General features: G+C 69.2%; 14 protein-coding genes across 14 annotated transcripts; 7 read left to right on the forward strand and 7 right to left on the reverse strand.

Moving 5' to 3' along the window:
* Nucleotides 1-861: 861 nt before the first annotated feature.
* Nucleotides 862-2,946, reverse strand: CHLD1 (magnesium-chelatase subunit chlD chloroplast precursor; the record flags this gene model as incomplete). The annotated part of the gene is made up of 1 exon (XM_003059464.1): nucleotides 862-2,946. One exon carries the CDS (start codon nucleotides 2,944-2,946, stop codon nucleotides 862-864), a length of 2,085 nt encoding a protein of 694 aa, XP_003059510.1.
* A 659-nt stretch (nucleotides 2,947-3,605) lies between these two features.
* MICPUCDRAFT_18183 (uncharacterized protein) lies at nucleotides 3,606-4,991 on the forward strand (the record flags this gene model as incomplete). The annotated part of the gene is made up of 2 exons (XM_003059166.1): nucleotides 3,606-4,139; nucleotides 4,296-4,991. 2 exons carry the CDS (start codon nucleotides 3,606-3,608, stop codon nucleotides 4,989-4,991), a joined length of 1,230 nt encoding a protein of 409 aa, XP_003059212.1.
* A 203-nt stretch (nucleotides 4,992-5,194) lies between these two features.
* On the forward strand, nucleotides 5,195-6,704 carry MICPUCDRAFT_58843 (uncharacterized protein; the record flags this gene model as incomplete). Its single annotated transcript, XM_003059167.1, has 2 exons — nucleotides 5,195-5,826; nucleotides 5,966-6,704. The coding sequence occupies exons 1-2, from the start codon at nucleotides 5,222-5,224 to the stop codon at nucleotides 6,702-6,704; spliced, it is 1,344 nt and encodes a 447-aa protein (XP_003059213.1). The 5' UTR covers nucleotides 5,195-5,221.
* Nucleotides 6,705-6,820: 116 nt separating this feature from the next.
* MICPUCDRAFT_58845 (uncharacterized protein) lies at nucleotides 6,821-8,262 on the reverse strand (the record flags this gene model as incomplete). The annotated part of the gene is made up of 1 exon (XM_003059465.1): nucleotides 6,821-8,262. One exon carries the CDS (start codon nucleotides 8,260-8,262, stop codon nucleotides 7,462-7,464), a length of 801 nt encoding a protein of 266 aa, XP_003059511.1. The 3' UTR covers nucleotides 6,821-7,461.
* A 248-nt stretch (nucleotides 8,263-8,510) lies between these two features.
* Nucleotides 8,511-9,281, forward strand: MICPUCDRAFT_58846 (uncharacterized protein; the record flags this gene model as incomplete). The annotated part of the gene is made up of 1 exon (XM_003059168.1): nucleotides 8,511-9,281. The coding sequence occupies one exon, from the start codon at nucleotides 8,511-8,513 to the stop codon at nucleotides 9,279-9,281; it is 771 nt and encodes a 256-aa protein (XP_003059214.1).
* A 143-nt stretch (nucleotides 9,282-9,424) lies between these two features.
* Nucleotides 9,425-10,330, reverse strand: MICPUCDRAFT_69596 (uncharacterized protein; the record flags this gene model as incomplete). The annotated part of the gene is made up of 1 exon (XM_003059466.1): nucleotides 9,425-10,330. The coding sequence occupies one exon, from the start codon at nucleotides 10,328-10,330 to the stop codon at nucleotides 9,425-9,427; it is 906 nt and encodes a 301-aa protein (XP_003059512.1).
* Nucleotides 10,331-10,332: 2 nt separating this feature from the next.
* On the reverse strand, nucleotides 10,333-13,254 carry MICPUCDRAFT_69598 (uncharacterized protein; the record flags this gene model as incomplete). The annotated part of the gene is made up of 2 exons (XM_003059467.1): nucleotides 10,333-12,566; nucleotides 12,671-13,254. Coding segments are annotated over 2 exons (2,818 nt in total), but the record flags the coding sequence as incomplete, so codon positions are not given.
* A 2,702-nt stretch (nucleotides 13,255-15,956) lies between these two features.
* Nucleotides 15,957-17,027, forward strand: MICPUCDRAFT_69600 (uncharacterized protein). Its single transcript, XM_003059169.1, has one exon. The coding sequence runs from the start codon at nucleotides 15,966-15,968 to the stop codon at nucleotides 16,974-16,976; it is 1,011 nt and encodes a 336-aa protein (XP_003059215.1). The 5' UTR covers nucleotides 15,957-15,965; the 3' UTR covers nucleotides 16,977-17,027.
* Nucleotides 17,028-17,318: 291 nt separating this feature from the next.
* MICPUCDRAFT_58849 (uncharacterized protein) lies at nucleotides 17,319-17,766 on the forward strand (the record flags this gene model as incomplete). The annotated part of the gene is made up of 2 exons (XM_003059170.1): nucleotides 17,319-17,447; nucleotides 17,587-17,766. 2 exons carry the CDS (start codon nucleotides 17,319-17,321, stop codon nucleotides 17,764-17,766), a joined length of 309 nt encoding a protein of 102 aa, XP_003059216.1.
* A 293-nt stretch (nucleotides 17,767-18,059) lies between these two features.
* MICPUCDRAFT_11268 (uncharacterized protein) lies at nucleotides 18,060-18,743 on the reverse strand (the record flags this gene model as incomplete). The annotated part of the gene is made up of 1 exon (XM_003059468.1): nucleotides 18,060-18,743. A coding segment is annotated over one exon (684 nt), but the record flags the coding sequence as incomplete, so codon positions are not given.
* Nucleotides 18,744-19,590: 847 nt separating this feature from the next.
* Nucleotides 19,591-21,717, reverse strand: MICPUCDRAFT_27276 (uncharacterized protein; the record flags this gene model as incomplete). The annotated part of the gene is made up of 4 exons (XM_003059469.1): nucleotides 21,403-21,717; nucleotides 20,752-21,267; nucleotides 20,339-20,616; nucleotides 19,591-20,173 (listed from the first exon to the last, which is right to left on the reverse strand). Coding segments are annotated over exons 1-4 (1,665 nt in total), but the record flags the coding sequence as incomplete, so codon positions are not given.
* Nucleotides 21,718-22,511: 794 nt separating this feature from the next.
* Nucleotides 22,512-23,640, forward strand: MICPUCDRAFT_58852 (uncharacterized protein; the record flags this gene model as incomplete). The annotated part of the gene is made up of 2 exons (XM_003059171.1): nucleotides 22,512-22,941; nucleotides 23,006-23,640. The coding sequence occupies 2 exons, from the start codon at nucleotides 22,512-22,514 to the stop codon at nucleotides 23,638-23,640; spliced, it is 1,065 nt and encodes a 354-aa protein (XP_003059217.1).
* Nucleotides 23,641-24,463: 823 nt separating this feature from the next.
* MICPUCDRAFT_5964 (uncharacterized protein) lies at nucleotides 24,464-25,243 on the forward strand (the record flags this gene model as incomplete). The annotated part of the gene is made up of 1 exon (XM_003059172.1): nucleotides 24,464-25,243. A coding segment is annotated over one exon (780 nt), but the record flags the coding sequence as incomplete, so codon positions are not given.
* Nucleotides 25,244-25,999: 756 nt separating this feature from the next.
* On the reverse strand, nucleotides 26,000-26,893 carry MICPUCDRAFT_58854 (uncharacterized protein; the record flags this gene model as incomplete). The annotated part of the gene is made up of 1 exon (XM_003059470.1): nucleotides 26,000-26,893. The coding sequence occupies one exon, from the start codon at nucleotides 26,891-26,893 to the stop codon at nucleotides 26,000-26,002; it is 894 nt and encodes a 297-aa protein (XP_003059516.1).
* Nucleotides 26,894-26,954: the final 61 nt, after the last annotated feature.

Below are 26,954 nucleotides of genomic sequence, written 5' to 3' on the forward strand. Positions count from 1 at the left end.
GTGAACACGATGCTCGAGGCGGAGCTCCAAAAGGCTGACCTCGATCGCGGTCGCACCATCACGTTCGACGAGTTCGTGCCGTACTTTGAGTTTCTCATGAAGCAGCTCCAATCGAGAGGCGCGACGGTCATGCCACCGGCGCAGCCGCAGCAGTATTACGGACAACAAGGATACGGCGTCGCGCCCGTGCCGCAGGCGCAAGGGTACGGATACGCGCAGCAGCCGCAGCCGGGCCAGCGGGGCGGGGGCGGGAGCGGGGTCGGCACCGCGGCGGCCGTCGGCGCCGGCGTCGTCGGCGCCGGCGTCGTCGGCGGTTTGGCCTATCACAATCGCGACGCGATCGGCGGCGCCGCGAGCGCGGCGGGCGGCGCGGCGGTCAGCGGCGCGGGCGCGGCGGCGGCGTGGGCGCCGGGCGCGGCGAGCGCGGCGGGCGGCGCGGTTGTCAGCGGCGCGGGCGCGGCGGGCGGCGCGGTCGTCAGCGGCGCGGGCGCGGCGGCGGCGCGGGCGCCGGGCGCGGCGAGCGCGGCGGGCGGCGCGGTCGTCAGCGGCGCGGGCGCGGTGGCGTCGTGGGCGCCGGGCGCGGCGAGCTCCTTGGCGAGTTTCGCGGGGGACGCGATCGGCGCGCTCGCCTCGTTTTTCTGATCGATATCCTCTAGACGAGACCCCTGGGGGTCTCGTCTCGCGCGTTGTGTTTATCGTCGTCGCGCGTCGCTCGCGTTGACGCGTTTGTATTTGATTTATTCCGGGCGACGCCTCTACGTCTCTCTCTCGCGCTTGCCGCCCCCGCCCCGTTCCCCCTACGATGTGACCCCAAAAGAATCGAGCTCGCTCTCTACAGTACAGGTACACGATCCGCACGCGTTAATCCTTCTGCGCCGCTTGCAACGCCGACGCCGTCGCCGCCGCGATCTCCTGGTCCGTCCCGTTGGGGAGGTAGTAGTACTTCCCGCACGCCTTCTGCGCGAGCTTCTCCGCCATCCCGGACGACACAAACTTGTTCTCCGTGTCGATCACGAGAAGAGACATCCCCGCGCCGTAAATCTTAGCCGCCATGTCGTTCACCTCCTCCTCGAGCTCCTCGTTCGACGGCTTGATCGCCTCCGGGCCGATGTACTCCGGATCCCCGGTGGACTTCTTCAGGGAGATGTTCGCCCTGCCGTCCGTGAGGCACACGACCATGACCCGTCCGACGTCTCCGGACGACATCTGGTTGATCCCGACGCGCGCGGCGAGGGAGAGCCCGTGCGCGAGCGGGGACCCGCCACCGCACGGCATCGTGTCGAGCCTGTTCCTCGCCATCGCGATGGAGCGCGACGGCGGGAGGAGCACCTCGGCCTCGTCGCCGCGGAAGGGGATGATCGACACCATGTCTCTCGATTGGTACGCGTCGTTGAGGAGCGACAGCGCCGCGCCCTTCGCGGCGTTCATGCGGTTCAGCGCCATGGAACCGGACGCGTCGACGAGGAAGATGATGAGCGCGCCGGACTTGCGCGCGAGCTTCTTCGCGCGCATGTCGCCCTTCTCGACGTACACCTTCTTCGGGGCTTCGCCCTTGGCCACCGCTCTCGCTCTCCGCGCGGCTTGGTACGGCGCCGCCGTGCGCAGCGTCGCGTCCACCGCGAGCCGCATGACGTTCCCCTTCGGCATCACCGGCTTGATGTACCGTCCGCGGTCGTTGCTGAAGATGATGTTCTTCGACCGCCCGCTGCGTCCGCCGCGGCGGTTCACGCTCTGCGCGAACTGTATCACGTCCTTATCCTGGATCCCGCCTTCGGCGTCGAACATGAACTCCTCCGGGAGGTCCGGGACTTCGTCCTCCTCCTCCTCCTTCTCCTCCTCTTCCTCGTTCTCCTGCTCTTCGTCGTCCTCGTCTTGTTCCATGTTGTCCTCGGGCGGCGGCGGCGGCGGCGGCGGCTGCTGCTCTTCGTCATCCTCCGGCGGCGGCACGTCCATGTCCATCTTCGCTCTCGGGATGATCACGAGCCGAACCGCCTGCTTTAAATCCTCCGCGTTGACCTTCTCGCGGCCGTCCAGCGCCGCGAGCGCTTTCGCAGCCTTCACCGCGAAGAGCTCCGCGCGATGCCCCATGCACACGCCTCGCGTGGCCTCGTTCACGAGGTACTCGATCTGCTCGTCCGAGATTTTGCACTCTTTGAGCCACTCCCGCGCGAGGATGATTTGCGTCCGCGCGCCCTCCGTCGCCTCCTGGCAGTCTTCCACCGCCTTCTCCGCGGCGTTCTGGAAGTTCATCGCCTGGTCCACCGCGCTCACGCGGTCCTCGAAGTTCAGCACCTGGTCCGCGCTCAGCGTGACCGCGATGCGATCGAGGAGGTGCTCGCGAAGCGCGCCCTCCTCGGGGTTAAACGTCGCGATGAGCAGCGGCCGGCACGGGTGCCGCAGCGTGATCCCCTCGCGCTCGACGACGTTGTACCCCTCCGCGAGCACGGACAGCAGGAGGTTGGACACGGACTCGTCCAGGAGGTTGATCTCGTCGACGTACAAGATGCCGCGGTGCGCCTCCGCGAGAAGCCCGGGCTGGAACACCGTCTTTCCCTCCTTCATCGACGCCTCGATGTCCACCGTGCCGACGAGGCGATCTTCCGTGACCCCGAGCGGGACTTGCACGAACGGCGCCTCGCGGATCGTCGTCTTCACGTCCCCGTTCTCCTTGCGAGTCACGCGGTCGATGAGTCCGTCCTCCCACGTCCCCGGCTCCTCCGGGGACGAGTTGCAGATGGTCCCGTCCACGGTTTCGATCGGCGGAAGCAACGCGTGTAACCCGCGCGCCATGACCGACTTGGCGGTGCCTCTCCTGCCCGAGATCGCGATCCCCCCGAGCGCGGGGTCGATCGCGCCGAGCAGAAGCGCGGACTTGATGTTCTCCTGGCCGATGACCGCGGCGAGCGGGAACGTCTGGCGGAAGTTGCTCTTCTCGACGGTGCCCATGGCGTCGATCGACATCTGTTCCTCCTCCATCGCGGCCGCGACGCGCGCGGCGGCGTCGGAGTCGGACGCGACCGCGGCGGACGGGGCGATCGGCTTGCGCGCGAGGGCGGGTCGCGCGGACGGGCGCGCGCGGAGCGCGCGCGCGTTGCCCGCGATCGATGAGCGTCGGGCTGCGGGAGGAGCGGGGGGGGCGGTGGGGAGGGATCGTCGTCGGCGATCGCGAGTGGATAAATGCGCGGCGCGCGCGATTTTTTCCCCGAGGTGGACGCGCGGGCGCGACGGCGCGCGAGCGGCGGCGAGGACGGAAATCGCGCGTGCGCACCCGCGTGGGGCGTCGGCGTCGCCTTCACAGCGGACATGGCCGCCGCGTTCATGCTTCGGTTAGCGCGGTGTGAAGCGACACACAGGGCGCGGACGCGAGTGCTTCCGCGAGAAGAACCGAGCCGAGAACCTCGAAGATCAAGATCTCGCGATTTGCGGCGATGCGGCCACGCGATTGGCGGAGAAGCCTGTGTACGAGTTTTCGAGAATCCTGTGACTGTTTGCATGTGCACGAAGTATCGCGTACGACGCGCTGTTGGCGATTTTTCGGATTGCCGTTTCCTTCAACTTCGCTTCGCGCGAACGTTCGCGTTCTCTCATCCATCATCGCGCGAACGATGGCGGGAGCGCGGCGGCTGCCGCTCCTTCTCCTCGCGATCGTCGTCGCGCTCCCGGTCGGGAACGTCCGCGCCGCGTTCTCGCTGCGAGGGAGCGACACGCGAAGGGACGAGCGCCTCATCGGATGGCTCGGCGAGGTCCCGCGCGCGGACGCGACGACGACGACGAGGGAGGCGCCGCGCGCGGACGACGCGAGCGCGTCGTCGCTCGGGCCCACGCGCGACATCGGCGTCGGCGACGCGCGCGTGGAGAAGCTCTCGGACTCCCCGCGCGCGTACCTCTTCCGAGAGTTCCTCACGAAGGAGGAGTGCGCGCACCTCATCGAGATCTCGACGCCGCACCTGAAGCGCTCGACCGTCGTCGGCGACGACGCGCTTCTCGGCGAGGCCGACGGCAGACGCAGCGACTACCGCACGTCCACGGGCGCGTTCCTCCCGAAGCTGTACGACGACGTCGTGACGCGCGTCGAGCGCAGGGTCGAAGCGTTCAGCCGCCTGCCGTTCGAGAACCAGGAGCAGCTCCAGGCGCGTTCTGTTAGTCTGTGCACTTTATCTCCCGGCGTCTCTCTCCGCCCATCACCCCACGCTCACGATCCCCTCCCACGGCGCCTCACGACTCCGCTGCTTCTGACGCCGTGCCTTTGAACTCCACCCCGATATCGTCGCTTCGCATGGACCCTCGACCCTCAGCTGCTGCGATACGAGCTCGGACAGGAGTATCGCGACCACGTCGACGGGTTCGCCACGGAGAACGGCGGCAAGCGCGTCGCGACGGTGCTGATGTTCTTGGCCGAGCCGGAGGAGGGCGGCGAGACCGCGTTCCCGAACGGCGAGCCGAGCGAGGCGGTCGCGGCGCGGGTCGCGGCGCAGCGCGCGAGAGGCGAGCTCAGCGACTGCGCGTGGAGAGGCGGCGGCGGCGGTACAGCTGGCGGCGGGAGAGGAAACCTAAGAGGGTTCGCGGTGAAACCGAGGCTCGGGGACGCGGTCCTCTTCTTCTCCTACGACGCGGACGACGACGGCGGGTACGACGGCGCGGAGGTGAGCCACGCGAGCACGCACGCGAGCTGCCCGACGACGCGCGGGGTGAAGTGGACCGCGACGAAGTGGATCCACGAGCGCGCGTTCGCGACAGGGACGTGGGAGACGCCGGAGTGCGTCGACCGCGACGACGGCTGCGCCGGGTGGGCGAGGGGCGGCGAGTGCGCGAAGAATCCGGGGTTCATGCTCGGGGAGGCGACGCCGGGGAGTTGTCTGAAGAGCTGCTGCGACGGCGGCGGCGGCGTGGAGATGCCGCGCGAGATGACGATATGGCAGAGGGAGTTTTGCGCGTCGTGCGAGGCGGGACGGACGAAGAAGGAAATGGTCGTGACGCACGAGGAAATTTAGTTAGGTGCGTTCTATACAAAAGTTTTTCACCCATTGTCCGGTTTCAACATTTGATCGTGTCCCCTTTCAACTGACCGGTGAACCGTTTTTGTATGGAATGGCCCTTAGCGCGTCTTCAGTCAGCGCTTGTTGTTCACCGCAACGACGTTGGAAATATTTTTATTCCTTCTCTGCTGACGCGGCATCATTCCCCGCGCGCGCGTCGCCCGCCGCCGCCCGCCCTCGCGGCGATGTCCGTCTCCGCGAGCGAGATCGAGGAGGTGCGAGCCGCGCTCGAGCGGTCCAAGCTCGAGGCCGCGCGCGAGAAAGCGCGCGCGGCGGCGTACGCGGACGAAATTCGCGCGCTCAAAGCTGCGAATCTCGCCGCGCATCGAAAGGACGAGCACGAGGAGGAGAACGTCACGAACGCGCTCGTGAAGAAGCTCGAGAGAGTGAACGCGGAGAAGCGCGACATGCTCATGCGCGTGGAGCAAGAGGAGGAGTTCATAACGAACGCGCTGCAGAAGAGGCTCGATCGCGTCGTCCGCGAGAAGCTCGATCTCGAGGCGCGCATGGCGAGAGAGCACGCGCGGACGGAGACGAACGAGAAGAAGCTCGGCGCGCTGACGGAAGAGCTGAGCGCGCTCGCGCGGCAGAAGGTGGACCTCGAGCGCGCGCTCGAGGCGGAGCAGGAGTGCATCGTGAACAAGCTCACGAAGCAGACCGCCGGGCTCGCGAAGGAGCGCGAGGCGCTCCGAGCGGAGCGCGAGGCGCTGCGCAGGCAGGTGGAGACGCTGCTGAGGCGCGTATTCCTCACACCGGTCCCCATACGACCCCGTTCGCGTTGTGAACGCCGGTTCTTAAGGACTTTCTCTCCCGACGTGTCTCTCCGCCCACCCCTCGGTTTCGATCGCCGACCTCGACGCCTTTCAACTCCGACTGACGCCTTTGAACTCCACCCCGACGTCGTGCTTCGTACGGAACGACCTTCGCAGAGACAAGGTGCGGCTGGGGCGCGAGAAGATCTCGCTCGAGAACACGATGGAGGCGGAGGAGGAGCACATCGTGAACCGCCTGCAGTCGCAGCTGCTGGAGATGTACCAGCGGAACCGGTTCTTGGAGCGCAGGCTCGAGGCGGGCGGGTCGCAGACGCCGTCGGTCGTGAGCGAGAGCGAGACCTCGGACGACGAAATCGGCGCGCACGCGCGCGGCCGCGGCGGGGCATCGTCGCACTCCGCGCACCACGCGGGCGGGTCGCCGCACCACGGCGGGAACCCGGGCCACGGCGGCGGCGCGCGAGGGATGGGGGGCCTGGGCGGCGGATCCTTTGGGTCGTCCCGCGGCGGAGCGCCGCACTACGGCTCGCACGCGCCGTGGGAGCGGGAGATGTACGCGTCGGCGTTCAACGGCAGACGGCGGAAGAGCGGCGGGTCGTCCGTCGTCTCCGTCGCCACGAGCGCGACGGCGTCGACGTACCAGGATTCGATCGGGACGTCGACGACGACGAGGAGCGAGAGAGACGGGGGCTCGCGCGGGGGCGGCGGGAAGAGCGGCGGCGGCGGCGGCGGCGGCGGCGGCGGCGAGAAGCCTGGCCGAGAGGAGGCGGCGGACGGCGCGTCGGGGCTCGGCGTGATTTCGATCTCGCGCGCGAGCACGCCGCCCGCGTCCGAGTCCGTGGACGCGACGCCGATCAGCACGCCGAGAAGCGCGCGCAGCGTGGAGGACGGGAGATGACGCGGCGAGAGCGCGCGGCGCGGCGACGGCGGGGACGCGAAACGAAACGAAAGTACGAAAGTACTTTTTTACTTTTACTTCAGATGCGCGCGTCCTAACTTTACACGTACTCGAAGAAAACAAAGATCTTAACTCGACTTATTAACTTATTACGTTTGGGTGGGTGACCCTCACTCTTGGACCCCCCCCCCTACCGCCTCGCGCGGCCATCCCCCCTTCCACCCCCAACTCGACGTCGCCTCGTACCGGTTCAAAAGGTTTTCTTCCACAGCGGCGTTGACTTTCTGCGCGGTGCACTTCCACCCGAGCGCTTGCAGCGACAACGCGTACTCCCTCGACCATCTCCTCGCGACGAGGTTGCTCCAGCTCGTCACCGGCGTGCCCGTGGACTCTTGCAACTTCAAGAACGCCCGAAGCGCGATCGCGAGGTCCTTCAACTCCTCGGCGTCGAAAGTGAACGGTAAGTACGGCTCGTATCGCGCGCGTCGCGGATGCGGGCTCGAGACGCCGCCGCCGCCGCCCGCGCCTCCCTCGAGCGCGCCTCCCCCTCCCCGCCCGCGCTTCTTTCCCGCGGGTCTCCCGACGCGGCGAGCCGCGGCGCCGGCCGCGGTGGCGCCCATGAGTTGACTCAGAGGGATCGTGTCCAACGCGGCGTTGGATTGGCGTCTGGAAGCGGACGGGGGAGAGAGAGGGTCGGGTCGTCGGAAAGTCGAGGGCGCGACCGTCCGACCGACCGATCGGTCGGTTCGTCGACGGTTCACCAACGAACGGTGCACTTTTCGGATCGAGATAGATTCGTCGATACGATTCTGGAAAAAAAACGTGGGGAAAAGCGGTTAGGGAGCGATCGCGCGGGGACGACGCACCCTCGCGCCTTCGCGCCGCCGTCGTGCGACGCTAACTGCGACGCGTCCCTCGTCATCGAGTGCACGGTCGCGCCCATCTTCGCGGCGACCTCCTGCGTCAGCGGAAGTCCATATCCCGGCGGCACGAACGTCCGCGGACGCGACGGTTGCTCCACCACGGTGACCAAATCGTTCGGTCGCAGCTTGCGGAGGTGCACAGACGCGCGCTCCGCGCGCGCGACGAGATCTCGCTCGCTCGCGTCCGCGGCCGCGATGACGAGCACGTCCGCCGCGTCCACGGTGATTCGATGCCCGACCACGTCCGACGCGGTGCACGCGGACGCGAACGTCATCCCGATCGACGCGTCGCTCGAGCGCTTCGACCTTGAGAATTCGTTGTTCAGTTCGTCGGAGTAGTGCGGGAGCGATCGTTTGTTCGCGCACGTGTCTCTCTGGTCGCCGCCCTCCGCGGACGACGCGGACGACGCGGGGCGCGCGTCGACGCGCGGGCGCGCGAGGGACGGCGTGACAACGGGGATCGACGTCGTAGTTGCGGCGTCGGCGGCGTCGCGCGGCGTCGAGTGCGCGGGGACAATCAGGAGCCAAGATTCAGTACCTTGACCGACAATCAGGACCGACCGCGACCGAGATCTTTTTTTCGGCAGTTCTCGCGCCGAAAACGCCTCGGATGAAATTTCCGACTGATTGCCCATACGAGAAAAATATTTTTTGTTTGGTTCAATCATGAATAAGTCGATCCTTCACAACACTTGAGTACGTATTAATCTACGACTGATTGCCTATACGAGCACGCGAATTGCCCATACGCGTATGACTTTTTAGTCATCGATCATTGGGCCCCTCAACAGGTGGAACAGGTTTTAAAAAAAAAAGCACTCGCAGTCTTCGCGGTTCATCGATACAGATGCTCGCCTCCTCGCGCGCGGCTGTCGCGACGGCGATGTGGTGCCTCGCGTCCGCGGCGGCGGCCGCGGGCGCGGGCGCGGGCGCGGGCGCGGGCGGCGAGGCCGTCGGCGCGTGCCGCGCGGGGACGGCGACGGGCGCGGCGTGCGGCGCGCGGCGCGTCGTCGCGTCCGCGACCGGGCGGCGTCTCCGTCGACTCCATCGCGGTCACCCCCCCGCGCGGCGGTGCGTCGCGACCGCGGCGACGCGACGCACCGCGGACGGCGCGACGTACGACGTCCACGCCGTCGCGGGCGACGGGCGGTGCCTGTTTCGCTCCGTCGCCGCGGCGATGGAGCTCGCGCGCGCGGGCGCGCGCGCGAGCGACGCGGAGGAGCTGTCCCTCGCGGACGCGCTTCGCGCGCGCGCGTGCGACGAGCTCGTCGCGCGACGCGAAGACGTCGAGTGGTTCATCGAGGGCGACTTCGAGACGTACGTGGAGCGCATGCGGAACCCGTGGGCGTGGGGCGGGGAGCCGGAGATCCTGATGCTCGCCAGAGCGCTGCGGACGCCGATCGAGGTGTTCGTCGTCGTCGAGGGAGAAAACGCGAGCGCGCGCGAGGGGGGCGAGCTCCGGAGCATCGGACGGTACGGCGAGGACGAGGAGGAGGAGGAGGACGGGGACGAGGAGGAGGAGGAGGAGGGGGGGGAGGAGGAGGGCGCGAGCGGAGGGGCGGAGGGCGGCGGCGGCGTCGCGGTGTTGTTTCACGGCGCGGGGCACTACGAAGCCCTCACGCGGTGCGACGACGACGACGCCGCGCGACGATGAAACGAACGACGCGCGCGAGCGAAATGAAACGAAACGCGTCGTCTCCGTACGTGTAGTCTAGCTCGAAGAGTCCGCGCGACGCGAGCCTCTCGTCCCCCGACAGCACGCCTTGCCTCTCTCTTCCCGCCTCGCCTCGCGTCGCGTCAGTGCGAGACGTACTCGCTGTACCGCTCCGGCCGCTTCCGGCTGCGAAGACCCGCCGTCGCCCAGTCCGCCGCGCCCGGCGCGATCCTCTCGCACGCGTCTTCGAACGATCTCCCGCCGTCGCCGCCGCCGACGCCCGCGTGCCGCACGATCGCCCAGAACACGCGCGGTGACGCGACCGCCATCGCCGCGGGCGCGAGGTTCGCGCGCGCCTCGGCGCTCTCGTCCGCGGCGACGACGCGAAGGACGACGGGTAAAAACGCCGCGGGGAGGTCCTGGATAATCTCCGACATCTCGCGGCGTCTGCCCCCCGCGTCCGTCGCGGCGTAGCGGACCAACAGGCGGCCGTCCGGCATCGTCTGAAACGTCGCGCCGCCGGTCAGCGCGGCGGAGACTTTCGCGTTTCCTTCCGCCTCCGCGCGACGCTCGCTCACGACGGCTCGCATCGCGCGCTGCAGCGAGCCGATCGTCGGGTCGGACGCGGAGAGCGACCCGGCTTCCGCCGCACGCATCAGGTCCGCGGCCATCGCGGTCGCGGCGGCGTTCGCGGCCCCGCCGCCTTCGCCTTCGCCGCCGCCTGGGTCTCGAAGCATCGCCGCGGTGGAGATCGCCTCTCTCGCCGCGAGGTCGCCCGTGCGTCGTCTGACGCGCGCGTCGAGAGCCTCGACGCCGACGCCGACGCCGACGCCGACGCCGACGCCGCTCGACCCCAACGTGTTCTTCTTCCCCTTAAACGTCCCCGTCTTCTTCGGTTTCTTGACGGCGACGGGCGAAGGCGACGCGGCGGCGGCGGCGGCGGCGGCGGCGACCGGGACGACGCCGCCGACGCCGACCGCGGTCGGGGACCCGCCGAGTCTGTGACCGACTTCCTTCACGGCGGCGGCGCGCTTTCGCTTGGGGGTCATCGCCGCGCCCGCGCCCGCGCCCGCGTCCGCGCCTCCGACGCCGTCGTTCACGACGTAGAGCGTCGCGGACACGACGTCCAGATTCGTCACCCCGAGCGCCGCGATCGCGACGTCGTCGTCATCCTCCGAGAGCGTCCTCACGTTGTGGTGTCCGACGGAGAGAGAAAACACGCGGTACTTTGCATCCTCCGCGATAAAGGACGACTCCGCGACGTGCCTGAGCTCCGACGCCGTCGTGGACGCGCCGTCGGGGAGGAGCAGCGTCTGCGGCGGGGGAGGCGGAGGTCCGGATCCGGGCGCGGTGGGCGCGGGCGCTTCCGCGGCAGCGAGGGAGGCGTGGATGCGGACCGCGCGGACGCGAACCTTCCACTGCTTTCGTTGGCCGCCGCCGCCGCCGCCGCCGCCGCCGCCGCCGCCACTCGGTGGCGGAGCTTCGTATTTAGACGATTCAGGCGCGCGATCGTCACCGCTGACCCCTGCCTTCGCGGGTCCGCTCGCGCCGCCCGCGGAAACGGACGCGGGAGTGATTTCACCCCCTCCGCCGCCGCCGCCGCCGCCGTCGCCGCCGCCGCTGTCGCTCAGATCCGCGAACGTCACCGCCGCCCGCCGCCGCTCCGTCCTCCCTTCCCTCGCGACGTCCACGTCCGACGCGAAGCGAGCGTTCGCGGCGACGTTCGCCGCCGCGTTCGCCGCCGCGTTCGCCGCCGCGTCCTCGTCGCTCGCGTCCTCGTCGTCGTCGTCGTCCCTCGGGACGTCCACGAGCTTGAGGCTCTGCAGGATCCGTCTTCGGGATAACGCGTCCGCGGCGACGGAGGGATCGACGCCGCCGCCGCCGCCGCCGCCGTGGACGGACTCGCCCTCGAGCGCGGCCGCGGCGATGCGCCCCTCCACGCCGCCGTTTCGCTCGTCGTCGTCGTCGTCGTCGTCGTCGTTCTCGCCGGCCTCGTCGTCGGACGCGTCGTCGACGTCGGCGTTCTTCTTCTTCGCCGCGGCCGCCGCCGCCGCCGCCGCGCTCGCGAGCTCCGCCTGCACGTCCAAGAGCGTCTCCTCCGCGGTCTCGCGCATCGCGAGAACCTCGACTTTCACCGCGCGCCGCTGCCCCATCCTGTGCGCGCGCGACACGACCTGCTGTTCCAGCGCGGTGTTATCTAACGGCTCCATGACGAACACGACGGACGCGAAGGATAAATCTAAACCCTCCGCGGCGGCGCGGTCGAGGAGAAGCACGGCGACGTCCGGGTCGCCTCGGAACGCGGCGAGCGCGGCGTCGCGCTGCGCGCGCGTCATGCCCATGCGCGCGATGTTCACGAAGTCCACGCCCGCGCCGGTGAGGCCGAGATCGATGACGTCCAAGTGCGTCCGGAAACCGCTGTAGACGATGACCTTCGCGGGGGCGCCGACGCCGACTCTACGCCACAGCGACGGCGGCAGCGGCGGCGCGGGCGCGGGCGCGGAGACGCCGCCGTCCTCGCTCGTCGCCGCGGCGTCCTCCGCGTTCGCCGCGATCGGCGGGCGGTGCGCGCGGAGGATCTCCTCCGGCGCCGCGGCGCCCATCTCGCGAAGGCGCGAGAGCAGATGCCGAACCTTCGTGCTCTCCCCCTGCGCTTCGAGCGCGTCCGTCATCCTCCACGCGTGCTGCACGTACGACGGCTGAATCTCGATCAGGTCTTGCGGGACCGCCTGTCGAGGCGCTGGGTTATCCGCCCGCGGCGTCGGCGCTTGCATGACGAACGATGACGCGCACACCGGGCACCGCCGCGGCGCGCGCTTCTCGTGAATAAAGTCGCGCGCGGTCGTCGACGAGACGCCGCGTTCGCGCTCGTCCCCGACGACGGCGACGCATCCGGTGCACAGCAAGTGCGCGCACGGGGTCACGAACGGCATGAACGACGGTCGCCGACACCGATCGCACGCGCCTCTCGCGTGGAACAGCGGGTACCGGAGCGCGTTCGCGGTCGCCTCCGCGGTCGCGCGCGCGACGCCCTTCTTCGTCGTCAGCGCGCGCACGAGGTCGACGATCGTCTCCTCAATCTCGTCGTGGAAACAGCTCACCGGGAACGTCCCGGTCACGCACGCCGCCTCGCGAAGGTTTCGCACTGCGTCCTTCGCGTTTCGCGTCTGCGCCGGGTTCAGGAGCGACTCGCGATGGGACTCGTCCGCCCAGTCCGCGAGAAGGAGCGACCGACGCACGAACGCGACGAGCTCGTTGTACGCGACGGCGTGCGTCTTCGTGAATCTTAGGGCCATTCCATACAAAAAAAGTTCACCGGTCAGTTGAAAGGGAACACGATCAAGTGTTGAAACCGAGCGGTGGGTGAAACACGTTTGTATAGAACGCACCGTAACGACCGAACTTCTCGCGTCAACGGCGGCAGACGGATGTCGGACTTCAACGTGCGAATCGTCGTCCGCTCGAGAACGGACGCGAGTCGCGACGCGGCGTCCGCGCGCGCGTGCTCTCGCGCGTCGTGGGCGTGCGACGCGCGCTCCGCCGCGGCGGCGCCGTCGAACTCGGCGTCGGGGTCGCGATCCGTCATCGCGATCCGTCCGGCGCGCGCGCCCTTCCGCGTCGCGCCGTTCTTCGAAAACTTACCACCGTGCTTCCCCCTTACTCCCTTGCCGCCCTTCGCGCCGGTTCCGCACCCCTCCGTCGCCTGCAGCGGCCTCTGAATCGCGCTCATCCACAGCTCGCGCGAGTTCCCGAACGGCGGCTGCCGCAAAAACGCGAGCAACGGCTGGAGGTACGCGACGCCCGTGCCCTTCAACGTCGCCGGCGTCGGCGTTCCCGTCATGACCCACCTCGCGTGCGACTTCAACGCGCACGCCATGGAGAGCTTCTGCGTGATGCTCGCGCACACCCCGAGCTGGTGGCCTTCGTCGAACACGATGCGCTGCCAGTGAACGCGCAGCAGCGGCGAGTCCATGTCCCCGAATTCGCTCGACAGGCGATTCACCGGGACGAGGACGACGTCGTACGCGCGCGCGAGACGCGACGGGTCCACGCCGCGGAACGACGCGATCGAGTCGTGCTTCGCGCGCGCCCGAAACGCCCCAGCGCCGACGGTTTCCGCGCCGGTGTACGACGACGACGCGATCAGATCGCGCGCGCCGCCGGAGAGTTCGTTCAACGACGCCGTCGTCGGCTTACGCGCCGCCGCGCCCTCGATCCCGAACAGCCACCGCGTCTCGGCGCCGTCGCCGTCGTCACCGTCGCCGCCGCCGCCGCCGCCGCCGCCGCCGCCGCCGCCGCCGCCGCTCGCGCCGAGGCCGACCGCCGCGTGCGTCCTGCCGTCGCCCGCGCCGAGGACGCACGTCCGCGGCGCGCACTCGCCGCCGCCCGTCGTGAACGCGATCTGCTCGAGCCAGTGAGATATCAACACCGGGGGCAACACGACCAGCGTCGCGGAGGATAACCACACCTTCCGCCGCTCGCCGACGCCGTCGACGCCCTCGCGCGCGAGCGACAGCGCCTCGTCGAGCGCGTCGGTGTCGAGCGCGATCGATTCCGATTCCGTCCCCGCCCCCTCGTGCGGCGACGGCGGCGGCGCCCAGGACAGCGGCCGCTTCTCCGTCGCGCCGGACGGGAGTAAACCGAGCGCGTACATGACGTCGGGCACGCCCTTCGCGGTCTCGTCTCCCGCGCCGAATCGCCACTTTGGCAGCGCGAGCGGGGAGTCGCGCGTGATCGCGGACGACGCGTTCATGAGCACGAACTCGATGATGTCGTGCGCGATGGCGCTTCCAGCGTTGTGCGACGCGACAGCGATGCGGTCTTGGAAGAACGCGACGTTTCTCGACGAGATTTCCCTCTCCGCGGCGGACGCCTTCGCGCGCTTGAACCCGAGCGGCGGCGCGGTCGCGGTGGAAAAAAAGTCGTCCGAGCTCGTCTCGGTCTTCGTCGCGCCGTTCGTCGCGTTCGCGCCGTCGTCGGAGAAGAGCCGCGTCGGCGCCGGCGCGGAGGCGATGTCGTCTACTACCGCGCGCGGACCGAGCCGCGACGGTCGCTTCCCCGTCGACGTCGACGTCGACGTCGACGCCGCGCCGCCGCGGTTCCGCTTCCGCCCGCTGAGGTATTCTTGCACCGCGCGCTCGATCGCGGCGAAGTGCCCGACCGGCGTGCCAGAGGACGACCGTTTGCTCCGTCGTGGGGTGCCGTCGCCGCCGCCGCCGCGCTCGCCCGTCGCGCCGCCGGCCGGCGTCCCGCCGCCGCCGCCGCCGCCCGAGCTCAAGCTCGGCGCTTCTTTGTAAAACCACGCGCGCTTCTCGGGGCAGAACCTCGCGCGCGCGCCCGTCGGCGGCGGCGGCCTCGCGCCCCGACGCGCGAAAATCAGCGCGAGCGCGGTCACCGTCTTCCCTAACCCCGGCTCGTCGCACAGGAGCCCGCCGGGAGAGTCGACGTACGACGGCGGCGGCGCGAGGCTCATCTCACCGCTCACGGCGTTGAGCCAGTACGGCGTCTCGACGTCGCCGCCGCCGTCCGTCGTCGTCGCCGTCGTCGTCGTCGTCCGCGCGCCGATGGGTCCGACCCAACGCGGGTCCACCACGCTCGGTCCTCCCCACCCGCACCGCTCGCGTCTCCGCATCCACGACAACCCCGCGATCTGATGCGGGTGCAGCCGGAGCTGGAGCCCCGGCGCGGCCGCGTCTAATCGCGCTCGAAACCCGCGGCACGTGGACGCGAGCGCCGCGGCGGCTCTCGCGTCGAGCCGCGCGACGATCGCGTCGAGCGCGTCCTCGGGAAGGTCCGCGGGGGACGCGCGAGCGCGCGACTCGGGCGCGATCGGCGGGAACGTCGGCGGCGGCGGGCGGAGACGCTCGAGCGCGGTCGCGAGCGAGCCGCGGCGCGAGCGCTCGACGTCGTGCGCGGCGCACCCGGCGACGCCGCAGAACCCGGCGCAGCGGCGTCGAGAAGGACGAGATCCGTCGTCGTCGTCGTCGTCGTCGTCGTCGTCGCGCCGCGCGTGGCCGAACACCGCGACGTACGCCGCGCGCGTCTTCGCGTCCTTCGGCTCCGCCCTGCCGCGCGTCGCGAGCGTCGCCGGGAGCGTCAGGCGCACGCGCGCGGTCGCGCGCGTCAGATTCGCGGCGTCGACGCGGAGCTCGACGCGCTCGACGCACGCCGCCTCGAGATGCAGCAGGTGCCGCAGGATGCCGCCGCGGCACCCCCACTCGCGTCGGACGGCGGCGCCGAAACGCGTTCGCGCTCGCGTCACGACGCGCCCGCTCGCGAAGCCTCGGCGGACGCGAACGCCCGTGCGCAGGTACTCGCCCGGGGGGCCGGGCGGGATCTCGGGCGACGGCGCGAGCGTGCCGACCTCGACGACGTTCGTCGCGGGCGGCGAAGACGCGGGGATCTCGCTCGCGGAGGACCGCGCCGACGACGCGTCGATCGACGCGACCTCGTCGACGAGGTGGACCTCCACGTCCACGTACCCGCCGCGCAGGACGCTCGACATCGCGCTCTGCCGCCCGTCGCCCGGCGCGCTCCGGTGACCACGGCCGCGGCGATCACCGCACTGGCGGGAAACAACGAACGCGACCGCGACCGGACGACGCCGACCGACCCGAACGACAGAAGCGTGATGAGCTGGCGATAAAGTCGTTCGTCGTTCGTTACAAGTCCGCGCGCGTCGGGATGGGCGGAGGCCGCGACGGAATCGCGCGCCGGCCCGCGCGCGGGGGGGGGGCGGTCGCGGACGCGTCGCGAGGACGGATCGACGCGATGGGGGCGCGCGCGCGGCGCCGATCGAACGCCGATCGCCGATCGGACGGATCGTCGAACGAAGCCGGAGCCTCATCGCAGTCGGACGACGAGGAGCCGCGACCTCCCGCGCATCGCGCGGTCTCGTCCCTGCGCAAGGCGTCCTCGTCGTTCGGGTCGTTCGAGAAGCTCCACGAGCTCGCGGACTGGAAGCAGGTCGGCCTCCACAAGCGGTACGCGGACCAGGCGCTGCATCGCCCGATCGCGCGAGGGTGGATCCACCTCGTCGTCGCGTCGGGCGTCAGCGCGATCGTGCTGTCAGGCGTCCTCTCGTCCGTCGCGCCCGCGCCCGTCGTGACGTTCGTGGTGACGACGTTCATGCTGCCGTACTGGGCGTCCGTGGGGCTGCACTGGATCCCATGGCGGAAGAGGACCGCGCACGACATCGCGCTGGTGTGCGACTTCATCGGGATATCGCTGGGGTTCTCCGGGCAGACGGCGTCGTGGGCGGGGCGGGGGTGGATCCGGAGCCGAACCTTCGTCGCCGCCGCCGCGAGGCTGAACGCGCTGTGCACGGCGTCGCTCGTCGCGGTCATGACCGTCGGGCTCTTGAAGCGCAAGAAGCAGCCGATGATGCTGTACAAGCGGAAGTTTCGGTTCGCGGTCGTGGGCGCGAACATGGCGCTGTTGGCGTTCGCGGAGAGCGCGTCCATCGCGGACCGACGCCTCAACGTCTTCATTCAGATTCTCGGGAAGGCGCTCGTCCCCGGGTACTTTCTGCGATGCGTCGCCGTGGACGCCAAGATCGGGAGACGGGGATGGCCGCTGCCGACGTGGGACGGGGTGTGGAGCGCGCACGAGAACTGGCACTGCGCGATTCTGTTGTTGCATTGCACGCAGTTGTACGCGATGTCGCGGCACGTCGGCTGGGAGGTCGTAGCCTAGATTTATTATTATTCTTCGACTTAATTATTAGAGTCGAGTTATTCAACCCCCGTCGCCGGTGTCGTCGCGCGCCGCGGCTCGCGGGCACGATGTTCAAGTCGCTGCTGGAGGCGCACAACGACGCGCAGAGCAAGCGCAAGGACGACGCCGGTGCGCGCCCCGTCGCTCGAGCCGGCCGCGCGGTAGCCTCTTCTTCGCCGACCGCGCGCGATCGCCCCCCCCCCCCCCCCACCCGAAACGCGACGACTCGAACGCCCCGCGGTCTCACGCGTTGCCTCCTCCCTCCCCGCGTCCTCGTTCGCAGACGCGTCGCGACGCGAGGCGTTTCACGCGCTCGACGCGATGAACGACGCGCTCGCGGACGCGGTCAGCGGCGACGTCCACGACGTGTTCGAAGCGCAGAAGAAGATCGAGGAGCGATCGCGCGAGCTCAGGGAGAAGAGCGTCCGGTTCGCGTCCGTGACGGGGGAGGTGCGCACTACACGCCGGCGTCTCTCTCCGCCCACCCCACGGTTTCAATCCCGACACGCCGCGACGCCTTTCGACGCCTCTCGACCGACGCCTCTCGACGCCGCCCCGCCGTCGCTTCGTATGGGCAATTACCCTGCAGTGGACGCGTTTCCTCAACAACTTCGACGACGCGCTCCGAGGGATCGGCGATTTCGAGCGGTGGGTGAAGGAGGTCGAGTTCGACCTGAACAACCTCACCGGGGTGATGAAATACGTCGAGGAGGGCGCGGAGGAAGAGCGCGGCGGGGCCGACGCGGGGGATGAGGACGGGAACGAGTGAACGACGACGGGCGGACGGGACGCGCGTCGAAGGAAGCGTAGGAGACTAGCGATAGCCGATTACATGATTAGATGGTGGGCGGCGTCCATGCGCGCCGCGAGCATCGCTCACTTCTTCTTCGCCTTCTTCGCGGGCTCCTGCTTCGTCGCCTTCTCCCCCGCCGGCCGCTTCGCCGCCGCCGTCTTCTCTCCTCGCGCCTCTTTTCCCTTCTCCTTCCCCGCGGCGTTTGCGCCCGGATCCGGATCAGCCGCCGCCGCCGCCGCGACCGCCTCCTCCTCCGGCAGCGTCGCGTTGTACAGCGGCAGCGCCACGGATTCGTTCGTCTTCATGTACACGCTCTGCACGTTCGCCCACTTCCTCGGGATGATCTCCACGACGCCCGCGATCGCCGCCATCGCGTTCTCTACGACGTCCTCGACGCTGAATCGCGCCTTGGCCACCTTGACGTGGACGCACGTGCCCGCGCCCACGTGCACGTACGTCGCGGACGCAGCCTTGCGGACTTGCTTCGGCCAGTCCTGCTTCGTGAGGTCCACGGGCACGGGTTGCTTCTTCTTCACGAAGAAGCTCTTCCCCAGGAGCTTCGGAAGCACCGGTATCACGCGCGCGTCCGCGAGGAACAGATCGTAGGAATCGCAGAGCTGGCGCTTCGCCTCGTGGGGTTTGTAGTTGTTCCGGAGCTTCGAGATGCCCAACACCTTGGCGACGCCGCACTTCTCCATCTCCGCCACCTTCTTCTTCGCCTCCTTGTGCCCTTCGCCCTCCTTATCCTTCACGATGAGGCAAATCTCCGCGGTTTTCAGATCGAGCAGAGGATGCGGGACCCTGATGGGCACCAGCTTGTTGCTTCCCTTCTGCGGCGTCTTCCGCGTGGACACGAGGACGCTGAACGTCTCGTCGCCGCCGTCCTCGTCGAACAGCTGCGTCTTCGCCTCGCTCCGCACTTTTTCCAAGTGCTTCTTCAGCGCGTGCACCGCTTTCGCGACCTGCGCGGCGCTGACTTTGGAGGCGACGTCGACGGAGGGAGGCGCCATCGCGGTGCGCTTCTGGAGCCGCCGCCGCCGCCGAATCGACGCGACGAGGCGAGAAGAGCGCGACCGACGACCGACGCGGGACGGGGTCGCGCGACGCGCGCGCTCGGTCGGCGAGCGCGAGACCGGGGGCGCGTGCCGGCGCTTCTCTTCGCGATGCGAAGGTCGGAGCGCGCGGGGTTGTGCCGACGGCGAGGGGAGGGCAGCGCGGACGTCTCTCGAAACAAATGCCGCGCCGGCGGCGGTGACGGCGATCAGTCGCGCGGGCGAGGTCTACACGTGTACCCTGACTCTCGTGCTCGTTTTTCGTTGATTAAATACACCGCCGCCGCCCTCTTCACCTCGTCCCGCCGCCGCCGTCCGGCAACCCGCAGAACAACTGCGCGGATATCACGCTCTCGTGCCGCTTCAGCGCGCGGAGCAGCAAGTCCAGACGCGCGTCGAGCTCGACGACGCGCTCCTCCGCCGCGCGCGTCGCCGCGTCCGAGTCCGCGTCGTCGTCCTCGTCGACGCTGACGTCCATCAAGACGTCCCCGCCGCGGTCGAGCTCGATCTCGTAGATCATCTGAAACTCCCTTATCAGTCCCGTGTGTGTGTCGCCTGGTCTTCTCTTCGCGCTCTTCCCGCTGTAGTTGACGATCCCGCACTCGCCGACGCGCGTGATGACGTCCGAGATCTCCGCCAGCAGACCGTCCTTGTCTTCGCACAGCAGCGACACGGTGGCGGTGGAGTACTTGGACAACGACGCGCCCGGGTCCCTCCTCGCGTCTCTCGCCATCGCGGCCGCGGCCGCTCGAACCACGTCGTTGCGCGCGCCGTTGAGTATGACGTCCACCTCGGAGTTGGGCGCCGCGGCGCTGACCGCGCCGAGCGCCGGCGCGGTGGTCCGCGGGACGTCCCCGTTTTCCGCGAGGAATTTCTGAATCTTGTACTTGGCGCTTCGCGTCTTGGCGATGTCGAAGAAGCCCTTCTGGAGCGCGACTTTCTGCTTCGCAACCGCGCGCGCGACCGCGCTCGCGCTCGCCTCGCCCGCGCCCGCGAACAGCTCCAACCCGCTGTTCTCCGTCGCGATGATCTCCACGACGTCCGCGTTCGAGAGGCGGTAGTCCGCGTCCACGTCCACGCCGTTGACCTTCGCCGCGATCATGTCGACGCCGACGTCGGTGTAGTACGCGTAGTCCACCACCGTGCTCCCCGCGGGGAGGTTCATGACGCCGCCCTCGGGGGTGAACACGAAGACGCGACGGCCGAGTAAATCCCCGGTGATCGTGTCCACGAACTCCTCCGCGGTGAGGACGCCCAAAAACTCTTCCTGCCACTCGCGGATGTTGGCGAGCCACGCGAGCTGCCGCTCGTGCCCGCTCTTTATGAGGACGCTCTCCGCGGGCGACCGCCTCGCGTCGTCGTCGTCGTCCGAGTCCGAGGAGTCGCTGCCGTCGTCCAAGCTCGCGTTGACGCCGACGCTGACGCCGACGCCGCCCTCGAGCGCGGCGCGCTTCCGTCGCAGCCGCCGGCTCGTCCGTCGCGCCGTCGTCCTCCACGCCGCCTTCACCTCCTTATCCGCGGCGATGCCGCACTCCGCCATGCGATGCATGTCCTCCGTGCGAATCTGCAACTCCAGGGGAAACACCTCGTCGCCGCCGCCCTCGCCCCACTTCCCTCGCTTCGCGCCGCCGCCGATCGGCTGCACGACCGTGTGCAGCGCCTTGTACCCGTTCAGCTTCGGCGTCGCGATGTAGTCCTTCATGCGTCCGGGCACCGGCGGCCACGCCGCGTGCACGATGCCGAGGACGTGGTAGCACAGCCTGGACGTCAGCGCCTTCCGATCCTTGTCGTCGTCGCGGGCGGAGGAGTACTCCCCGGAGAAGTACTCGTCGCCGTCGTCGCCGTCGGTGGACTCCTTCGCGTCGTCCTTGAGGTGGAGGACGATCCTGAGCTGCGCGACTTCGTTCACGCGACGGAGACGCGAGGAGAGGAGCTCGAGGGATTCGCGCTCCGCGTCGCTGCCGGGCGGCGCCGTCGGTATCCTCTCCCCGCCGGCTTTGCGGTACACGCCGTACAGCTCCTTCGCGCGGCACTGAATCTCCACGCGTTCGCACGCGCTCTTCAGGAAGTCGTCCTCGTCGCACATCTTCTGCAGCTCCGCCGCCGCTCTCGTGACGACCGGCTCTTGTCTCTTGGAGAGCTCGTCGAACCACCGCGACGTGATGGCGTGTTGCTCCGGCGCCACGTGCATGAACGCGAGCTCCTCGAGCTCGTTCTTGACTTTGTACATCCCCAGAAGTTTCGCGAGCGGGGCGAACACGAGGAGCGTTTCCTGCGCGATCCTTCGTCTTTTGTCCGGTTTTAACGACCATAACGTCCGCATGTTATGCGTTCTGTCCGCGAGCTTGACGACGATCACCCTGACTTCTTGCGTCATCGCGAGAAACATCTGTTGCAGGTCGTCCGCCTGGACGTTCGCCTTCGTCTGCGCCGTCGTCTGCGCGCTCGCGACGTCGTTCGCGCCACCATCCGCGCTCGCTCTCGCGCCCGCGTCCTCGTCCTCCGAGTCATCGAGCAACAGCGGGAGGTCCGCCGCGGTCGTCCGCCCCTGCTTGCTCACGCTCGACGACACCTTGCTCACCTTGGTCTCGCCCTCGACGATCCGCCGCACCGCGGCGCCGAACCGCTCCTGTATGGACTCGAACGTCACGAGGTCCGTGTCCTCCACGGTGTCGTGGAGCAATCCCGCGATCACGGTCTCGTGGTCCATGCGCTGGTCCGCGAGTATCCCCGCGACCGCGACGGGGTGCGTGACGAACGGCTCGCCGGATTTTCGTCGCTGGCCGTCGTGCGCGTCGTGCGCGACCGCGACCGCCGCGCGCACCTCGTCGCGCTCGAGCGCGTCCATGTACGCCAGCTTCTCCGCGATGGTGTCGTACAAGTACTCCGCGTTCACGTGCGACCAGTCGCCGTGCTCGCCGCTCGCGGCGCTCGGCGCGTCGATCGACGCGGCGCGGCGCCGCGCGGCGCGTACGGCGCGGGCGGATCGTGGATTATCTTTGATCCCGCCGCGCGATCGCGATCGAGCGTCCGCGAGCCGCGCGGGCGACGCGGGTCCCGAGCAGCTCGCGGTCGAGTGGCTGCGCGCGCGGTCGGACCATCGCGCGGTCGCTCGCGGGGGACAAACCCGCGGCGAGGTCGCGGCGAGGCGCATCGCGCGGCGTCGATCGATCGATCAACCCCCGACGCGCGCGCGAATCGTCTCGGGAATGTTACCCAACCCTGACGCGCTTTGCGGAGGCGGGGGCGACCGCTTCCTTCGCGCGTCGCGCCGCTCCGGCGTCGCGGTCGCCGGGTTCAGCCCTCCGCGCGGATCGCCCGATGCGGATCCCGCGCGCGCGCCGCGCGCGTGACCTGTCGTGCGCGCGTCGTCCGGCGCGCGCGTCGCGAGTGCGACCCTCTTCCCGCGTCCGGGTTGGGTCGTCGTCTCCGCCTCGACTCCGCGTCGCCTCGATCGGCCTGCTGGCGGATGTGATCGTTGACGGTCAGGTCGCCCGGCCGTTCCGAATTAGGTAGGGGCGGGGTCGGTGCTCGGTTCACAGCACGTCGCGCGCGTCGTCGTCGTCGCACGCGCACGGTCGCACGCACGCCAGGGCGGACGCACGCGCGTCGGATTCGCACACACCGCGGGGAGTCGCATCGCATCGCATCGCATCGCGCTCGCGCACGATGCAGAGCGGAGAATCCATCTACGACCTCATCCCCAAGCCGGTGGAGGTGCCCGAGCGGCCTCCGATTTACGTCTCTCAGGTGCGCGCGTCCCGCGACCCGCGGATCGTTCGCGCGCCGCGCGAGACGCGCGTCGCCGGTCCTCGGAGACGGCGGCGCCGTCGCGCGAGGACGCGATCGCGCGTCTCGAGCGATCGCGCCCGAGCCTCGCGTCGAACGAATCCCCGCGGTTCCCACCCTCTTCCGTTTGAACCCAATTCTGACCCTCCTCGCGCGCACACCTCGCGAAATCCTCCCCTCTCGCAGCACCCGAAGGACGTGGACGCCGAGAGGCGATCGAAGGCGACGTTCGGGCACGCGATCGGGTCGCTCAAACCGATCCCGACGAACTTCCTGAAGTCGCACGCGAAAGAGCCCGTGCTCCCCTCGCGTGCGCCCCCGATCCCGTCGCGTCGTCCCCGTCGTACCCTCGCCGTCGTCCGCCTCTTCTCCAGAGAGTCCGCCCCCGTCCCTGCCAAAAGGGGACATCGTTTTTTCTCTCGCGCGAAAAGTCTCTCTCTCTCGTCCGACGTTACCCGCTGACCTCCCCCGTTCCCTCGTCCACCCACCCCCGTTCGAACCCAATCCATCCACAGCGGAGCGCCCGACCCGCGAACGCGCGACGCTGAAACCCCCCGTCCCGAGCAAGGAGGAGCGGCCGACAATGGGCCTCGTGTCGAAGAAAAATTTCGTCTACGCCAACGCGGTTGAGAACATCCTCTCCAAGCCGCCGACGAAGACGGCGCCGACGCGAATGACGGAGAAGCCGGAGTACGGCAAGGTGCCGAAGTACCTCGAGACGATCAAGTCGCAGATATCCGCGGAGAAGGCGTTTATCGCGGCGCGCGAGGAGGAGCTCGCGAAGGAGCAGAGCGGGCGGACGCGAGAGCTGTCCCAAGAGGAGGTGGACGGTCTCGTGCGCGACATGAAGATCAAGTGGGCGAAGCTGAACGACGCGTACGGGCGTCTGCCGTTCACCCTGGACGTGCCGAGCAAGAAGAGGAAGAAGGAGGAGCTGGAGAAGGAGATGACGCAGCTCGAGAAGGACATCAAGAGGCTGCAAGGCAGGCGGGTGGTGGTCGTGTACTGATCTCAATGATGTTTTTGAGCTCCGAGGGTGCGACGACGACGTCGACGGACGACGGGGAACGGGGAGAGGGGCGCGTACTAGAAGATACCTTACGGGGGTGGGACGACGCATCGTAGCTCGATAGATGATCGCGCGCGCGCGCCGCGCGGCGGTTTACATGCATATCACAGCGTGTCCTTCCGAAGCGCGCCTCTCTCGTTAAAAGTGAAGTACTGTTAGAGTCTTGCTTGTATCTCGTCGAGTCGTCCGAAAAGGTCTGGTTGCGTTCGTGCCGCCGAGGCGTTCGCCTCGGTAGTCGTCACTCCCTCGCGCGCGCGCGGTCCGCGCCGGCATGCGCGTCGCCCTCCCCCGCGCCGCGCTGGCGATGATCGCGTGCGTTCTCTTCTGCGCGTCGCGCGCGTCGCTCGTCGCCGCGGGAGGCGGCGACGTCGCCGCCGCGGGCGCGCGCGAGCCCGAGCCACCGCTCGCGACGCTCCGCGCGTCGAAGCGAGCGGTCTCGACCGCCGTCGCCGAGGCGTCGGCCGCGCGCGCGCGCGTCGTCGTCGACGCCGCCGCCGCCGCCCCAGCGCCGCTCGCGGTATCGCGCCGCACCGCGGTCGGCGCGTGGGTCGACGTCCCGCCGCCGCCGCCGCCGCCGCCGCCGCCCGCGTCGACGCTCCTCCCGTTCCCTCCCCCGCTGTGGAGCGCGCAGTCGACGTCGGGCGCTCGCGGCGGGTGCGCGACGCGCGAGCTCGACGCGGCGGAGCTCGAGGCGAAGGAGAACGCGCGGCTTCGCGCGCGTACCGCGTCTCACGACAATACTCTGAGCCGACTCGCCGGGTTCGCCGTGGACGTCCCCGTGCTCTTCCACGTCGTTCACGACGGGCACGACGGGTACGTCGCGGAAGACCGGCTGCGCGCGCAGGTGGAAGTGCTCAACAACGCGTTTCGCGGCGCGACGCATCAGCACGATGGGCTCGTGAACGTTAACGCCGCGGACACGGGCGTTTCTTTTCACTTTCACGGCGCCACGTACCACGACGTCGCCGGCGCGACCGGGGAGACCGCGGGGTGGTTCAGGGACGACTGCTCGACCGGGTTCGGAGAGCTGAGAATCAAACGCGCGCTCGCGACGGACGTGCGACGCGTGTTGAACGTGTACACGTGCGAGCCCGACGGCGGCGTCTTGGGGTGGATCCAAGCGTTCCCGGACGAGTACCCCGAGGAAGACGAGCGCCACGGCGTGTTTTTGCTGCACTCCACGATCCCGGGCGGGGACGCGACGCCGTATAACCTCGGCGACACGCTCACGCACGAGGTGGGACACTACCTCGGGCTGTATCACACGTTTCAAGGCGGGTGCCACGCGCTGTGGGAGACGGAGAGGGGCGACGCGGTGTACGACACGCCACCGCAGAAGGACAGCTGTCACGGCACGTGCGCGGAACTCGCGGCGAGGGCGCAGGACAGCTGCGCGGGCGTCGGCGAGAGCGACGAGACGCTGCCGCCGTATTTTGGCAGGGACGCGTTTACAAATTTTATGGATTACAGCGTGGACGCGTGCATGTCCGAGTTTACCCCGGGGCAGGCGCAGCGGCTCGCGGAGGTGATCGCGCAGTACAAGCCAGGGCTGATGGAGAGCGGCGGTGGAGGTGGGGTCGTGAGCTTCGACGGACCGCCGTCGTCGTCGTCGTCGTCGCCGCCGGCGCCGCCGCCGCGGGTCGAATGCGCGGACGAAACGCACGCGAGCTGGTCGTTGTACCTGAAAGCCGACGACTTCCCGCTGGAGATTGGTTGGACGTTGAAACGCACCGCGACGCTCGAGGACGTGAGCGCGGTCGCCACCCTCGTCCCCGTGCGCGACGACGCCGCCGCCGTCGTGGCGCGCGTGGACTTTGGCGACTTGAAACAAAACGGCGGCGAGTGGATCTGGCGACGGTGTTTGCCCCCCGGGGTGTACGAGCTCGAGATTCTAGACAAGTGGGGGGACGGGATGTGCTGCTTCTGGGGACGCGGGGAGTGGCACACGACGCTGGACGGCGTGATGATCGCGTCCGGAGACGGCGACCACGACGCCGGGGTGTCGATGCGGATAGAAGCGCGCGTGCCCGTCGACGCGTCGGTCGCGCCGAGCCCGCCGAGCCCGCCGCCGCCACCGTCGCCGCCGCCGTCGCCGCCACCGCCTCCGTCGCCGCCGCCGCCGCCTCCGCGGCAGCAGTCAGACGGCGGGCAGGTCGTGCGCGCGCTCGCGGCCGCGTTATCGTTGTCCGCGTGATGCGAAGGACGTCGGCGGGCGGCTCGTCGAAGTATAAGTAATCGAGCGAAGCGTCGTCTCGTCGATTCGTTTCATCGTTCGCGTTCGTTCGCGCGTCGTCTACGTCTACACCCCGAATATCCCCTCCAAGAGCGGGTCGTCCCCGGACATCCCCCCCGTGCCCCCCCCCGGATCGAACAGCAGATCTAAATCCCCGTCCGGCATCGTCGCCGCGGCGTCCCCGAACGCGCCGTCCGCTTCGTCTTTCGTCGTCCCGAAAAATACCGCGTCGAAATCCGCGCCGCCGGGGCCGGGGCTCGGACCCGCGCCGCGGCCGCCGCGGGGGACGCCGACGCCGGCTTTTTCTCTCTCTCGCTTCGCCGCCGCGGCGGTCGTCTTCTTCCTCGCCGCGGCCGCCGCTTTCCTCGCGGTCGGGGACAGCGCGTCCTTGGACACCTTCACGGCGACCTTCGTCGCCTTCGCCTTCGCGGCGGCGCCTCTGCCTCCGCCGCGGCCGCCGCGCCCCCCTCGCCCGCCGACTCCGGCGGGCTGCCGCGCGAAGTCAGCGTCGACGCCGCCGGTCGTCCCCGCGCCCGCGCGCGCCGCGACGGCGACGCCCTCGACGTCGAGGGAGGCGTTGCCCAGGTCCCTGTTCAGATCCTTCGTCCGCTTCTTTTTCGCGGGCGGCTGCTTCGTCTTCGACGCGCCGGAAGATGAAACGTCAACCGTCGCGCCTCCACCGGAGACGCCGACGCCGGGGGAAGGGAGGAAGTCCCCTTCCAGACCGATGTCGAAGTTCTTCAGGTCGAACGCGTCGTTGTCGTCGTCGTCTCCGAACCCGACTTTGGGGTCGAACGCGATGTCGTCGAACCCGCCGAAAGGGTTGTTCAGGAGCCCGCCCCCGCCCGCGGCGGCGGCGGGTTTCTTCCCGCGCTTCCCCTTCGCCTCCGTCTTCACCGTCGTCCCCGCGGTCAACGCCCTCGCGACGCCGATCGCGCTTCGGTTCACCTTGACCGTCATCCCGCTTCGAGGTTTCCGAACGACCCCGTCCTTGGGGTCGAACCCGCCGCCGCCGCCGGCG

The sequence above is a fragment of the Micromonas pusilla genome (assembly GCF_000151265.4).
Source record: "Micromonas pusilla CCMP1545 genomic scaffold MICPUCscaffold_6, whole genome shotgun sequence".
NCBI lineage: Eukaryota > Viridiplantae > Chlorophyta > Mamiellophyceae > Mamiellales > Mamiellaceae > Micromonas > Micromonas pusilla.

Coding starts and splice junctions, on each gene's coding strand:
- MICPUCDRAFT_69600 (XM_003059169.1), top strand. CDS start 15,966: ATGGGCGGAGGCCGCGACGGAATCGCGCGCCGGCCCGCGCGCGGGGGG.